This window comes from Typha latifolia, chromosome 1 (genome assembly GCF_019914945.1).
Source record: "Typha latifolia isolate L0001 chromosome 1, TyphaL0001v2, whole genome shotgun sequence".
Classification (NCBI taxonomy): domain Eukaryota; kingdom Viridiplantae; phylum Streptophyta; class Magnoliopsida; order Poales; family Typhaceae; genus Typha; species Typha latifolia.
In genome coordinates this window covers 18824980-18837955 of record NC_133086.1, presented here as the reverse complement: position 1 = coordinate 18837955, position 12976 = coordinate 18824980, and the positions used below count along the sequence as shown (strand labels likewise).

Here is a 12976-nt window from a genome sequence, read left to right as displayed (position 1 = left end):
CACCACAATCAACAGTGAGAAGGAAGCGTCTGCAAACAACAATTGGAGAAACCCTTAGTAGGTAGCGATGATGGCGGTGGACATAAGCTCCCTTATTCAAGCTAAGTGAATGTAGTTAATGGATATAGATATATTTATTCAGCTTGATTCAAATCCCTTTATTTTTAAATCCAAAGATTGTGTAAATTATACTAACAGCATCCATACTATGAGAGTTATTTGTCCTGTTTATATCCTGTTCATATATGCATCCATATTTTAAACATCAGAGTGAACACAAAAGGAGATGGGCATCCCACGAGTTGGCTTAGGTTAGTTTTAGCTGGCAATATAGGTCCAGCCCAAGTGGCCCAACAAGGATGAACCGGGTCCCAATCGGATCTTTGATAAAAGTCGGGGTTGGATCCGACTAGGTTGGCCCAGGCTTTACATAAAAATCGTGACCTTTACTTGGCAATTCCTGTTTTTTATTTTCTTTCTTTCTTTCTTTTGTGTGTGTGTGTGTGTGTGTGTGTGTGTGTGTGTGTGTGTGTGTGGCTAAAGGTCTATGTTTCCTTTGGGATTAAGGAAGTCTTTTTTTTTTCTTTTCTTTAGAAATTAGGAGCAAGGAAGTCACAAGCTGAGGGCATGGTCTTTTAAGTCTCGTTTTAGTGCAGTGGCTTGTACGTCAGAAGAAGAAGAAGAAGAAGAAGAGGGGGAGAGAGATTTCCGAGGCTATAACTATCGATCGAGCCATCTTAATTTCCACATGACGTACGCCGCATGAAAGTGACTTCTACCATAAAGAGCCGAATAAGATGTTTATGGTGCATAATTTTCAACCCACCTTTCTATCTCTCATCTCTTTCCTTTTTACCCAACCCTCCCTCCTCTCCCTCCCCCCCACCCCCCTCTCTCTCTCTCTCTCTTCCTCATATTAGACCCTCATGAGCTATGCATCTCCGACGCCGGCCACCGCCGTGGTTTGTTGCATGTGCGGCGATCACGGGCTGCCGCAAGAGCTTTTCCGGTGCAAGATTTGCCTCGTTAGATCACAACACAAGTAAGCATAACATATTTCTCTTGCTTGCTAGATGTCCAAATTAATTAATTAATCCATCCTTGCTTAAAGAATTATATACATACCATCTTGTTGTATTAATTAGATACTGCAGCGATCTTTATCCGAGAGCGACGACGTATCGAGCATGCAATTGGTGCTTGAGAGAGGAAGGAGGGAAGTCGCTTGCTCGAGAATTAACTGCGGATCATCACAGGATCTCGACCTCCTCGTCATCTGATAATAGTAATAACAGTGGTCGTAATAATTCTGGTGTAAAGCTTCGTCGAGGCGCCTTCGTGTCGCATCTCAATAAGCCCATCAAGAAGCAAAGAATGGAGCCCTCGCCTTCTTTAGGAAGAGCAAAGCATAGCTTTAGAGGAAAGGTGATTAGAAGATATAAGTTGTTGGAAGACGTAACAAGTTGATGAATTATATAAATGTTAAAACAATTTATCACAGAGACAGATATATATGTGTGTGTGTGTGTGTATAACAAGAGAACATATATAGTGTACATGTATGTGTAATAAAGGAAATGCAAGAACTCTTGATGTAAATATCAAATATCTATCTCCATTTCTATATAGGGTTTCGGTGATTTGGATGTGAGAACAGGGGGAATACATAAGTAGCGGTGGACAAAACTTTGCCGCGGAATCTAAACTGTTGAATGGACCCACTACGTGAAGATTTTCCAGTGATAAATAATTTATTTCCGACCCTAGCTATACCACACCCATTACTTGCTCGCTCTGCTAACCATCATATTATATTGAAGTAATTGCATAAAGAAAGTGACCCAATTGAAGGGAAAAAAAAATAAAGCTGGGAAATGGAAAGTATATGGCGATTCCATCTCACCAGATATTCATCGAAAGGATAACCAAAACTTTCCTGCTCCTTGCTTTTTTTCTTTTTAAGAAAGGAAAAGGTTGCAAGATGATAGGAAGTTGGCCGAGTGGTGGTATGTTAATAAGACTCAAGACTCTGATACTGCCAGGCTTAATTTTAACCAAATGAAAGATAGGGATAAGATGCCCCACTAATCTCATGCATATGATCAGTGGATATATTGCTCATCTTAACTACAAAAAAAGGGCATTAACATTATAGATAGAATATAAGCACATATTTTCTGGGCCTGCATTGGCTCAGTGGATGATAGCAACAGGGCTCGAGCCCTTTTGGAACCACGAAAAACTAGTGAACCAAAAATGGAGCAAATGAAACATTAATAATTGGAAGAGAAAATGAGAGACATATAATATTTTTAGGGATTTTTATAAATCATACCCTATATTTTGCCTATTTTATGATTCACATCCTGTATTTGCAAATTTTATAACACGACATCTCCTTTTCCCTATAATGTTCATTTAACACCTTGAGTTAACTTAACCTAACCATAATCAAACTAAATAATACTAGAAAGAGAATATTATATTATAATTCACTATGTAATTTATAACATTCCTAAATTACCCTTGTACTTATCTCTAATTTTATTCATAACATGAACATCTATACTTATTGTTTTTTCTCAAACCATGGAGAATATCACCTAAATGCCAAGCCAATCTTAGAGCTTCCAAACTTCAAGTCATGGAGATCTTAGAGCTCCACAAATGCTAAGCCGATTTTGTTGCTTGCGACCTCAAAGATGGGGAGGGAGATGAAAAAAATTTGGAAAAAGATGGAGAAAAAAAATGTTTAAGCTAGAGAGATGAAGAAAAATAGGTAAAGTTGGGGGAAGCTTCTAAGGCTTGTACGTGGTAGGGATTTTGGGGGATTATTGTGGGTTGTGGGTTTTGATATTATAATTTTATGAGGTAGGGTTTAGTTATAGATAAGAGGATTTAGATTTTGTGGGGTTAGAGTTTAGTTTAGGAAAAAAGGATTTTGCAGGGATTTAAGTTATGTCAGAATTTTTTTAGAATATTTTAGTAATCTTTGAACTAGAGTCACAAAAACTATATAACATGATTAATGTCAGTTAGCTAAAATAATGTTGGGATGTTAAATAAATATTATAGAAAAAACTGGGGTCGCATTATAAAATTCCTAAAGACGAATACAAATTATAAAATAGGTAAAATATAGGGTGTGATTTGTAAAAATTCTAATATTTTACTACTACTTGCTAGTGGAGCATGGGCAAGATATATTTTGTCACCTACTCCAGCAAATTGCACTGCCAATTGCAAGCTCGATGGCGTTGGTGAGGGGCAGTGATAATGAGCTGGAGAGAATCGAGATATCCCGCTCTCGTGCTCTCACACGTGCATGTCGTGTGCCACCGGATTATGGTCTATGGACTAATGATATAGGATTTAAACAAAGGTTTGACAAAGAAAGGCTAGACTTTCGTCAAAGTTTAGGCCAAAAAGATTCAGAATCGAGTAATAGTTCACTGGAGTTTTAACTCGTGGCCTGACCTAAGCCCTGTCTAATAGCAGTCTCAGTAAAACCTACTACAGACACTTTGTCAGATCACATAATTCACATGCGTTCTTTTGAAAACAAACTATTCACACACCTGATCATATACCGAGACTGGGTACACCTTGAGAAGGTAGGTTTGATTGATGACTCTTCATCTCAGTACTGGCAATTGTGTCGCATATTGGAAGAAGGATTAGGCCCAGGCCCAGGCCCAGGCCCAAGAAAGACACTCAAAGATGAGCACAGAAGGTACCACAGATTGAACTATAGATTAATAGTTTCAGTGAAAAATAACTGGCAAAGTGTGGAGAAAGGGGTTTGACGTTGCTAGGGCGTTAGTGAAGCCAGGTACATTAAAACTTTCATGGGCCTCAGATGACAGATGCAACGCATCTGCCTTTGCCTATTCTCTGAAGAAGAAACAAATGCCTGCAGTCCAAAAGGTGCACTAATCTGATGACAAGGACTCAGCAATCAATGAACAGCTTCTTCCTTTTTATTGGACTGAAACCTAACGAGTATTGACCATTTAAGAATGTTCAGGGCTTGTTAATATGATTTTAAAGCTGTAGCGTACCCAGGCCCCATGACCAAATCATTGGTAGGCCCTAATAAGAGGACAAAAGTTGTGGAGAAAAAAAGGCTCCATAAAGACTGTACATTTAATATACCAATGCAATAGTGGTATGATGTCTACGGAGAGATATGAAAACAATAAGCAGTTTTTAATTAATCCAACAACCAGATGAAATGAAGACAAGCAATGGAAGATAACTATGGGATGAAGGAAAATTCAATTGTTCTAAGATTCACCTCATTTGATTCATGGCCCAGTCTTGAATGTGAACGAGATCCATTGACCTTAGGCAAAATATTCAGCAATGGAGATTTCAAGTCTCAGAAATTCCTGGAAGTCTGGAACCAAACATAGATTATTGCGCAATGATACAAGAAGAACACAAACATCTCGTTTTCTTGTCAACTTAATTAAAATTTGCAGACGTGCAGCAGGAACAAAGATAGATATAGGTCAGGATACAGATCTAGTGGCTTCTACTGCAAATGTCATTCCAATGTCCCAACCATAAGAGAATGAATTAATTGAGCGAAAACGAATAGAGGAGGTATCTTATCTACTTGGTATGGATCATTAGATATTATCTGTAGGTTACTGAAAACCACCTACAGACTTGCCTCCCTGCAGTGACTAACATTTTACTCCAAATTCGATTTGAGCTCCCACATGGAGCTACAAGGATATGGGGGTCCTTCCTTGGCTCATAGCAATACTACAGGATCTTCACAAAGGGCGGCACATCGGTCCTTGGCCCTGCTAAGGAACGGTACATGTATAACTTCTCGACGGCCATAGTTTCTTCTCCTTCTTCTCCTTCTCCTTCCTTTTCAACTGTGTCCCTGATAACTTCTACGACCAAGCGAGGTAACCTCTGAGCTACATCCTTGCAACCCCTTAGAGATAATTTGCATGATGACATCCACAAGAACCTCATGTTGTAATAATGGTGAAGCCCAGAAAGCAATCCCACATCCCCGAACGGGCTATCTCTGATCTCAAGCTTCTGTAATTTGGGGCACCCTTCCAGAACATATCTCAGCGCTAAGTCACCATTACCCGCAAAAGCAACGGATAGAGTCCTAACCAACTTCCCGTACTTCCCAATGTACCCAAATGCCTTGTCAGTTAGCAATCCAGAGACTGCAAGCCTGGTCAGCTTGTTGCAGTTCATCACAATAGCTCCGAAACCCTCATCCATCGGCTCTCCGGTAAGGTGATCGGGGCGACGGCGACCCATGATACAGAGGCGAAACACCACGAGGTCAGGGCAATTCTTGGACATGGCGACCACCGCGGCATTGGTCATTCGCTGACAGAAGTACAGAATAGATCGAAGCTTCGAACAGCCTTCGGAGATCGCCGTAAGACCGACGTGCGAGACGGAACCGAGAGAGTCCTCGGTGGCATCCAGAGGGAACACCCTGAGCTCCCGGAGTTCCCTGCACGTCTCTGCTACGGCACGGAGCCCCTCGTCGCCCAATGAATCAAGAACCTATTCAAGATTTGAAGTTGAATACCAACGATGGGACTAGATGGAGTACAAATCGAGATTTGGGAGAGATCATACCCAAAGACTCTGGAGATTGTGACAGCGGCGGATGACGGGGACGATCTCATCGGCCATGAGATCTGCGAAGCTAAAGTTGAGAGAGGTGAGATTAGCGCAGACGGGATAAATCGCAGGGAGGTACTCAGGAGCCACCTCTCGGAATCCCGAGAGGCAAACGAGCGACTTCGAGGCGGCGAAAGAGGAGGCCAGATCGATTTCGGCGGACTCGGATTTGAAGGAGCCGATACCAAGATGAGTCAGCAACGGAGCGAGAGCCATAAGGCGGCGGAGTTGCTCTACGGTGACGAAATGGTTAACCCTCAGCCGCCTAAGCTTAGGCGACCGCGCCACGAGCGACTCCAATGCCTCGAAACTGAACTCGCATGCGACGCACTCGAACGCGAGCGACTCCAAGCTGGTGGTCGTCTCCGGAAACTTCGCGATCCAGTCCACGACCTCATCCCCCTCGTCGTCCACCACGTCCTCGATCAGATCCAGCACCCGGAGATACCTACACTTCTCGGCGATGACGGCTAATCCGGCGGTGCCGAACCCTTCGCAGCAGATGAGGGTTAGATCTTTGAAGTAAGGGAATGAGCGCGCTATGAGCGCGAGGTCATCGTCGAGCACGGTCATCCTCTTGAGGCAGATCCTCTCCAGCCACGGGTAGGCGTGGGCGAAGGCAAAGGCCCACTGCGAGAAGTTCGCCCCCCAGCCCAACGGCACGAGATTGAAATCGGCGAACCGCGGCTTCCCCTTGAGCACGAGCGACCGAACGCACCGGAACCGCTCGGCCGCTCGGCGCGGCGCCACGGCGTAGCAGTTCCCGATGAAGAGCTCCCGCCGCGTCTGCGCCTCCGCCCGGTACCACGACCTGCACACGAGCGACGCTGCGTTCCGGTCCCGCCGCGCCGTCAGGAACTGGAGGACGCTCTCCAGCACGTTCTCCAGCACCTGGTCCGTGAACGGCGGCGGGTAGTCCCGGCCGCACCCATTTCGGATCTTGCCGGATCCGCGAAGATCCGGAACCCACCTCTCCTCCTCTCTCATCTTCTTAGGGGGAGGAAGAGGGGAGATGCTGCGGTTGCGTTGGTCTGCGTATTTATTAATCTGTGGTGGATCAGTGTTTCAGAGCTCTGGACATTGGGATTCTCCCTGCCCATCACACTACTGCTGCAGCTGCCACCGTCCAAGAACCCCCACCTCTATCATTTGGCCCTCTCTGGATTTAAAAATATCCCCCCAATCTCTACTCCCCTTGCCCCTTGGTGACTTACTCGCAGAAGAGGAGAGAGAGAGTGGATGGGGGAATTGAAGGCCCATCAAGGTGGGCGTCGTCTGTACATCTTTGTACTACCATGTCACTCTCAATCGTAGTCTACTATCCCACACCACTGTGCTGGTAAAAAAAAAGAGTAAGTGCTCCTCTTCCTTTTTATTTCCGCGCCCTCTCCTCCTCCTTCCCTCTTCCTTTTGTTGTTTCTTATCTCCTTTTTCCTCTGCCCAGTCCATTCACGATGTGGATTGGGTTGAGTGTGGCAACAGGAGATCTGGGTGTTTGACCACGTGGGTTGCAGCCAATTGGTGCGTCAGATTATACAGCTTGTAAACGTCGATCCACTTGCATCGGATCGGATTGAGTTGAATGCTCCACAATGATTGACATGTACAACCAAGGTACTACCGGCCACTTAGGCCGCCCCCCACCCTATTTAGTTCATTAGTTGATTTCTAATTGAAAGCTACTGGCTACGAAAAAAAAAAAAAAATCTTTTACGGATGATATGAGATGGATATATTGTAGAATAGTCCTTGATATTGACCCTCGCCATTATGGGAATTAGTTTACCCTATCTACTACTTTCCACTCAAGGGGGTAGAGTGTAATCCCGGTGTCTTCTGCAATTATATGCTAACCCACTAACAGCGGATCGATGAGTAGTGGTTGCTTACATAGAAACACGGGATAATTTTTACAATGTCTAAATTGTAACGACGTCTAATTAACAATGCTTTTATCCCAAATACTTGTACATGAATCTATCAATCACTAGCCGCCCTTCGTGAAGCTCTGGAATATCAAGTGCATTTGCCCAGCTATATAAAGCATCCAGTAATCTACCTTCGTGAATTCTTTTTGTGTGTGAGCGTGTGTGTGTTTGTGTGGAGATTAAAGGCTTGATTCTGGCACTTGCCTTTATTCACTTCTTTAATATAGCCAATCCACAACACTGGCATTTGGCAGCTTCAGCAATGAATAACGAAACAACATCCCCAGCATTCTTCCACAACACTACACTGGACTTTTTTTTTTTTTCAAAAGATCTGCATTTGAATATATATATATATATATATATATATGTGTGTGTATGTATCTTGACATCAGCAAAGGAATTCCAAGAAGTTCAAAGATTCTGGGGTTCTTCATATGAAGTAGTTGATTCATGTGTTACTCACGCTTAACACGTAACTCCTAGAATGATAGCAGGAAATTCCTATAGTTAAGAGCATCGAATCTCGGGACGGCCCTTTCGGCAAATTATTATTTATGATTCAGATTTATGAAATAACAATCAAATGAATGGCTTCCTTTTTCAGGGTAATTATATTTTAGATCTTCTGATCTATCGCTTTGTATCACTCTAATTTTTCAAGACAAAAAAAAAAGGATGAAAGGATACACCTCATGAACTATTTAAATATGTCACTAGGCTATTCATCAATATAAATTCTGATAAAAGTAATTTTAAAAATTTAACAAATTTAATATAAGAACAAAAATATAATTAATTGTATTAGTTCTTCATAAAGATGGTTATATTATTTAACCAAAAAAGTTGAATACTCTCGTCGTTAGCAGAGCTGTCAAAATAATCAAACCAATTCAAACTCCGTTTGAAACAAACTAAGTTTGACCAATTGAATCAGACATGAATCTAAGTCAAGTTTAAGCACAATCAGCTCAATTAGACTCTGCTAGGTAAAACTCAAATAGTATATAAATATAAATAATAATAATAAATAAGATTTAATTTGGTAATATATCTAATTTGACTTTATAAAGTGTAGACTATCATAAATTTAATCTAAATTAGATTCAAACTTAATTGGACCGTAATTTAAGATACGTTTGATTTGGCTCATCGAGTGGCTCGAAATAGACTTGAGAGTTCGAAATAGGCATGAAATAAATTTATTATATGGAGAGCTGGGCTCGATTACACCCATAGAATTCGCTAGCTTTTGGTATCTTTTCCAATGAGATAAGTCAATATATTGGTCCCTCGGTCGTCAGGCTTATCGTCTCGGCCTCTCGGGGGTGTTCAAACTTCAAAATGGAATGGCCAATAAATTTTTTTTTTAAAATTTAATTTTTACTTATGCATAATATTATAATGTACAATAATATTCTCCAGCCTTCAAAAAGTCCAGCTTGCTTACGTGTCAAATGCCAACTGGCACTCTCAAACACAGTTTGAAAAAAGAGATAAACTTATCCCGCGATGTACCAGAATTCAGAGGGGCCTCAATCGCGGACTTCGACGAAGGAAGAGAAACGCGCTCCCCGCGGTGACAAGTTCGAATCGGAACTCGTTCGATTCCTCCAAGTCGTCGAAGATTCCGATCAAGATCATGGATCCGACGGACGATCAGCACGATAAGGCCAAATCCGACGGTGGACATCTTCCGGACCCCGAGCTCGACTCTAAGGACGGCGCTCGCCCCCCTCCTCCTCCGCCGCCGCCTCCTTATTCTTTACCCGAGGGCTCCGCCGCAATCTCCCAAACTCCTCCATCGCAGCCGCCCGATCGCGCATCGACGGGGCAGAAGACCGTTAGCTGGAGCAGCGATCTGACGAGGGAGGGCCCACCCGCCTCCGCCTCTGCCACCTCGATGCCGGCGGAGTCGAATCCATACGTCACTTCTGCCCCCGTCCAGCCCTCGTCATCTAAGAGTACCCGATTCGAACAAGTTTCTATTTTTTCCTGCTCGCATTTGAATTATTATTATGTTAAAATTTGACTTCTTGTAAGATCTGGTTGAATTTTAGAAACGATGGAGACTGTGAAGGGTGTGCTCTCAAAATGGGGGAAGAAAGTTGGGGAAGCGACGAAGAGGGCCGAGGATTTGTCGCGAAACACTTGGCAACACTGTGAGTGTGCTTGAGAATGTTGCACCTGCCTCTTGTTCTTTGCGCAGTATCATGCGGAGTTATCCTCTAGTTTTGTGGTACTTCTGTTTTCGTTACAGTTGGGCAAGTTATGCTTTAGATAGGTGATAAATTTGGATGTTAGCAGGATTTCGGATAGCTTATGTGATTGCTAAGATCCAAGGCAATGTTAGCTTTGTCATTGCATGCCCAAGCTCTTTCGGTTTATGAAATAAGCAAATAATAACTACGTGAAATCTTTCCACATAATTCTGCTCTTGAGTGATTCTTTTGTATGATAGCATTATGAAATTATTTCGGACAATTTCGCAAAGTTCATGATACTTAATGAATACTACTTGATGCACTAATGAAGCTCATGTATCTCGTCTAGCATTGTTGGCCTTTTCCTTATTCTCCTTTTTTTCATGACTTCTGAATTTCTAATTCAGTCACATGATCCTGGAGGATCTTGAAGAATGCACTGACCATGAATGATTTCTTCTATTGTATCCCTTGTGTGTTTGGCCTTAGATGGACTAGATTGTGCCAAGCAGGACCTTAGTAGCTGGGAACCGACATTTCAACCGCGACATCCCCCATGAGGGGGCTTGTGTGAAAGTTTCATATTTATATTTGTCAATGTCTGCCTTACTTATTTTCAGCAGTTTGGACGTCGTATTTTCCTACAATATATTGCTCCTAACTAGTAGCACAACTCATTGATTCTGAAGAAAATATATTCTTCTTATTCCAGTGAAGACAGGACCTAGTTTTGCTGAAGCTGCCATGGGAAGGATTGCTCAAGGAACCAAAGTTATAGCAGAAGGCGGTTATGACAAGATATTTCGGCAGACTTTTGATGCACAGCCTGAGGAGAAACTTAAAAAATCTTATGCGTGCTATTTATCAACATCTGCTGGTCCTGTTATGGGAATTTTATACCTCTCCACGGCTAAACTTGCTTTTTGCAGTGACAATCCTCTCTCCTATAAAGTTGGAGATCAAACTGAATGGAGCTATTATAAGGTATGTCTATCCCTTGCAATTAGTTTTTCCTTGAGGGGATTTTGTGAGGAGCCCAACCAAGCAATTTGTCAAGCCTATACTACGTAAATAACTTAATTGATCCTGAAATAAAAAATTACTCAGTCCTAAATATGGTGTTGCTATAACTTTTAGATAATTTTATGATGTATGCTAGTTATCATTATTATGATATTCTCAGATTAAGATATTAGCAAAACAAAAGAGTTTTGCAAGAAGTCAACTGCCCATAAATCCTGGCCTAAACAGTATCAGTCAAGAGAGGGGCTTGTAGTGTATATTGTATACTAGTAGCAAAGAGAGAATATTCTGAGCTACGGATTCTTTCATGGCCAAAAGTTTTAGATAAAGAATTTCTTAGATCATATCAATAATGGCAGACATGCATCGCAGTGGAAGACTTTGCTTCCATAAGCGGGCGTTATTTTGAAGAGAATTAGGTTACTTGGAAACACATCTCCATGTTCTCAACTTCTCATTGGGATAATGTCCTCTGAAATAAAATTCACAGGGAGAAGATGATTAGAACACATAGATTTTTTGACATTTTAAAATGATAAATGTGAAATATTATGATAAATGTAAAAGATGATTAGAACACATAAGGGTACCATGATAAATGTAAAAGATAGTAAAGATGATGCAATATCTATGACGAACAAATGTGGAACCTTCTATTAACACTTTGTTTCCTGTAGCCCTCTCTAGTACTGCAGAACTGAATGTTAGTGATGGATAATAGTAAGCAATATTTGCTAGAAACATTAAAAGAAGCTCTAGGAATTGTAATATAATGTATTTTCTGATCCAATCTTCTTAAATGAGTTCTAAATTTACTGGCCTAGCTTGATACAGGTTAGACCTCTGTTCTATACTGACTGAAGCTTCCTTAACCTGTGCTTCTGCTTTCTTCACTTTTTCACATCCTACCACATCCTACCACACACAAATGATCCCTTTGCCCCGCCTGCATTTTATTGCCCCATTCAGTTCGAGGACTTATAGTCTTCAATGTGATTGGCTTACATCAATCTGCAATATGTACCGCCATGGATCTTTATGCTGGATGGACAATCCCCAAGGACTAATTAATTATATTTGTCCCATCATGTCCCCATTTCTCTATCTTGTTATAAGTAGAAAATATAAACGAGTAGTGTATAGCCCTTTGTTCAATGTGTTGGCATCTATTAACTTCTTCTTTTCTAACATGATATTCTATAGAAGTTTGGGGCATCCTTGCTTGTTCTATACGAGAAAAGAAAAAGAAAACTCTCTAGGAACTGTACTACCTTCTGAATTATGTTCAGGATCGTTGCCAATACCTATCCATTTATATATTGGTGATTGATGTGCTTGTACTTGTTATATGAATTACTAAGTTTATGTTATAGGACATTTTATCTCAAATTATTGGCCACTTGCAGAGTCACCTGGCTATATCTGTTCTTCTTTCCACTAGTCTAGTTTTGCCTTTGTTTATTGTAGTGCACCGACATGAACAGCGTTACAGTAAGGTTTCACAGGAATCTGTTACTTACTCCATTATAAGTAAAACTTGGTGGCTTTTAGCCATCTCTTTACAGATAGTGCATACTGCCAAGTGTGTTTGTTCTGAACTGCATGTAATCCTTATCTTTTGAGCAAGCTCCCTCCCTATTCAAGCAAGTTGTGAGTCATCTTTTTGTTAATTTGTTTTTCTTACCTGTCTTTATACAAACAGGTGGTGATTCCTTTGCATCAGCTAAGAGCAGCTAATCCTTCGTTGAGCAAAGTGAATTCCGCAGAGAAATATATCCAGATCGTATCTGTTGACAACCACGAATTTTGGTTAATGGGTTTTGTAAACTATGATAGCGCTGTAAAGAACCTTCAAGAAGCTCTGATCGGCGTGCATGATAATCAACCCTGAGAATGACTTTTTGGGAGTTATGTTGATCTCTTATGGCCTTGCAAGGCACTACTGATGCACATACGAGAAGAATCGTTTTGCCATTGTTATTGGTGTCCATTGACCTTTGGAACAGCTCCTGCTTGAATAGTTGAACTTTCCTCTACTATAAGCTCCTAGTCATAGTGTACTCTCTCATATGTATTCCCTTTCGAACTTTTTGATATGATAGTTATTTTAGCATGCAAATTATTTTTTATACTTTCTATTTTTTTTAC

The 12976-nt window shown here is 41.4% G+C and overlaps 2 protein-coding genes across 2 annotated transcripts; one reads left to right on the top strand and one right to left on the bottom strand.

Moving 5' to 3' along the window:
• Window positions 1-4388: 4388 nt before the first annotated feature.
• Window positions 4389-7054, bottom strand: LOC140795417 (transport inhibitor response 1-like protein). Its single transcript, XM_073147960.1, has 2 exons — window positions 5629-7054; window positions 4389-5553 (listed from the first exon to the last, which is right to left on the bottom strand). Exons 1-2 carry the CDS (start codon window positions 6658-6660, stop codon window positions 4774-4776), a joined length of 1812 nt encoding a protein of 603 aa, XP_073004061.1. The 5' UTR covers window positions 6661-7054; the 3' UTR covers window positions 4389-4773.
• A 2057-nt stretch (window positions 7055-9111) lies between these two features.
• Window positions 9112-12955, top strand: LOC140780643 (GEM-like protein 1). The gene is made up of 4 exons (XM_073126328.1): window positions 9112-9565; window positions 9662-9763; window positions 10518-10789; window positions 12531-12955. The coding sequence occupies exons 1-4, from the start codon at window positions 9244-9246 to the stop codon at window positions 12717-12719; spliced, it is 885 nt and encodes a 294-aa protein (XP_072982429.1). The 5' UTR covers window positions 9112-9243; the 3' UTR covers window positions 12720-12955.
• Window positions 12956-12976: the final 21 nt, after the last annotated feature.

Coding starts and splice junctions, on each gene's coding strand:
- LOC140795417 (XM_073147960.1), bottom strand. CDS start 6,660: ATGAGAGAGGAGGAGAGGTGGGTTCCGGATCTTCGCGGATCCGGCAAG. Junction 5,554..5,628: donor ACAATCTCCAGAGTCTTTGG/GTATGATCTCTC, acceptor AATCTTGAATAG/GTTCTTGATTCATTGGGCGA.
- LOC140780643 (XM_073126328.1), top strand. CDS start 9,244: ATGGATCCGACGGACGATCAGCACGATAAGGCCAAATCCGACGGTGGA. Junction 9,566..9,661: donor CCAGCCCTCGTCATCTAAGA/GTACCCGATTCG, acceptor GTTGAATTTTAG/AAACGATGGAGACTGTGAAG. Junction 9,764..10,517: donor GCGAAACACTTGGCAACACT/GTGAGTGTGCTT, acceptor TTCTTATTCCAG/TGAAGACAGGACCTAGTTTT.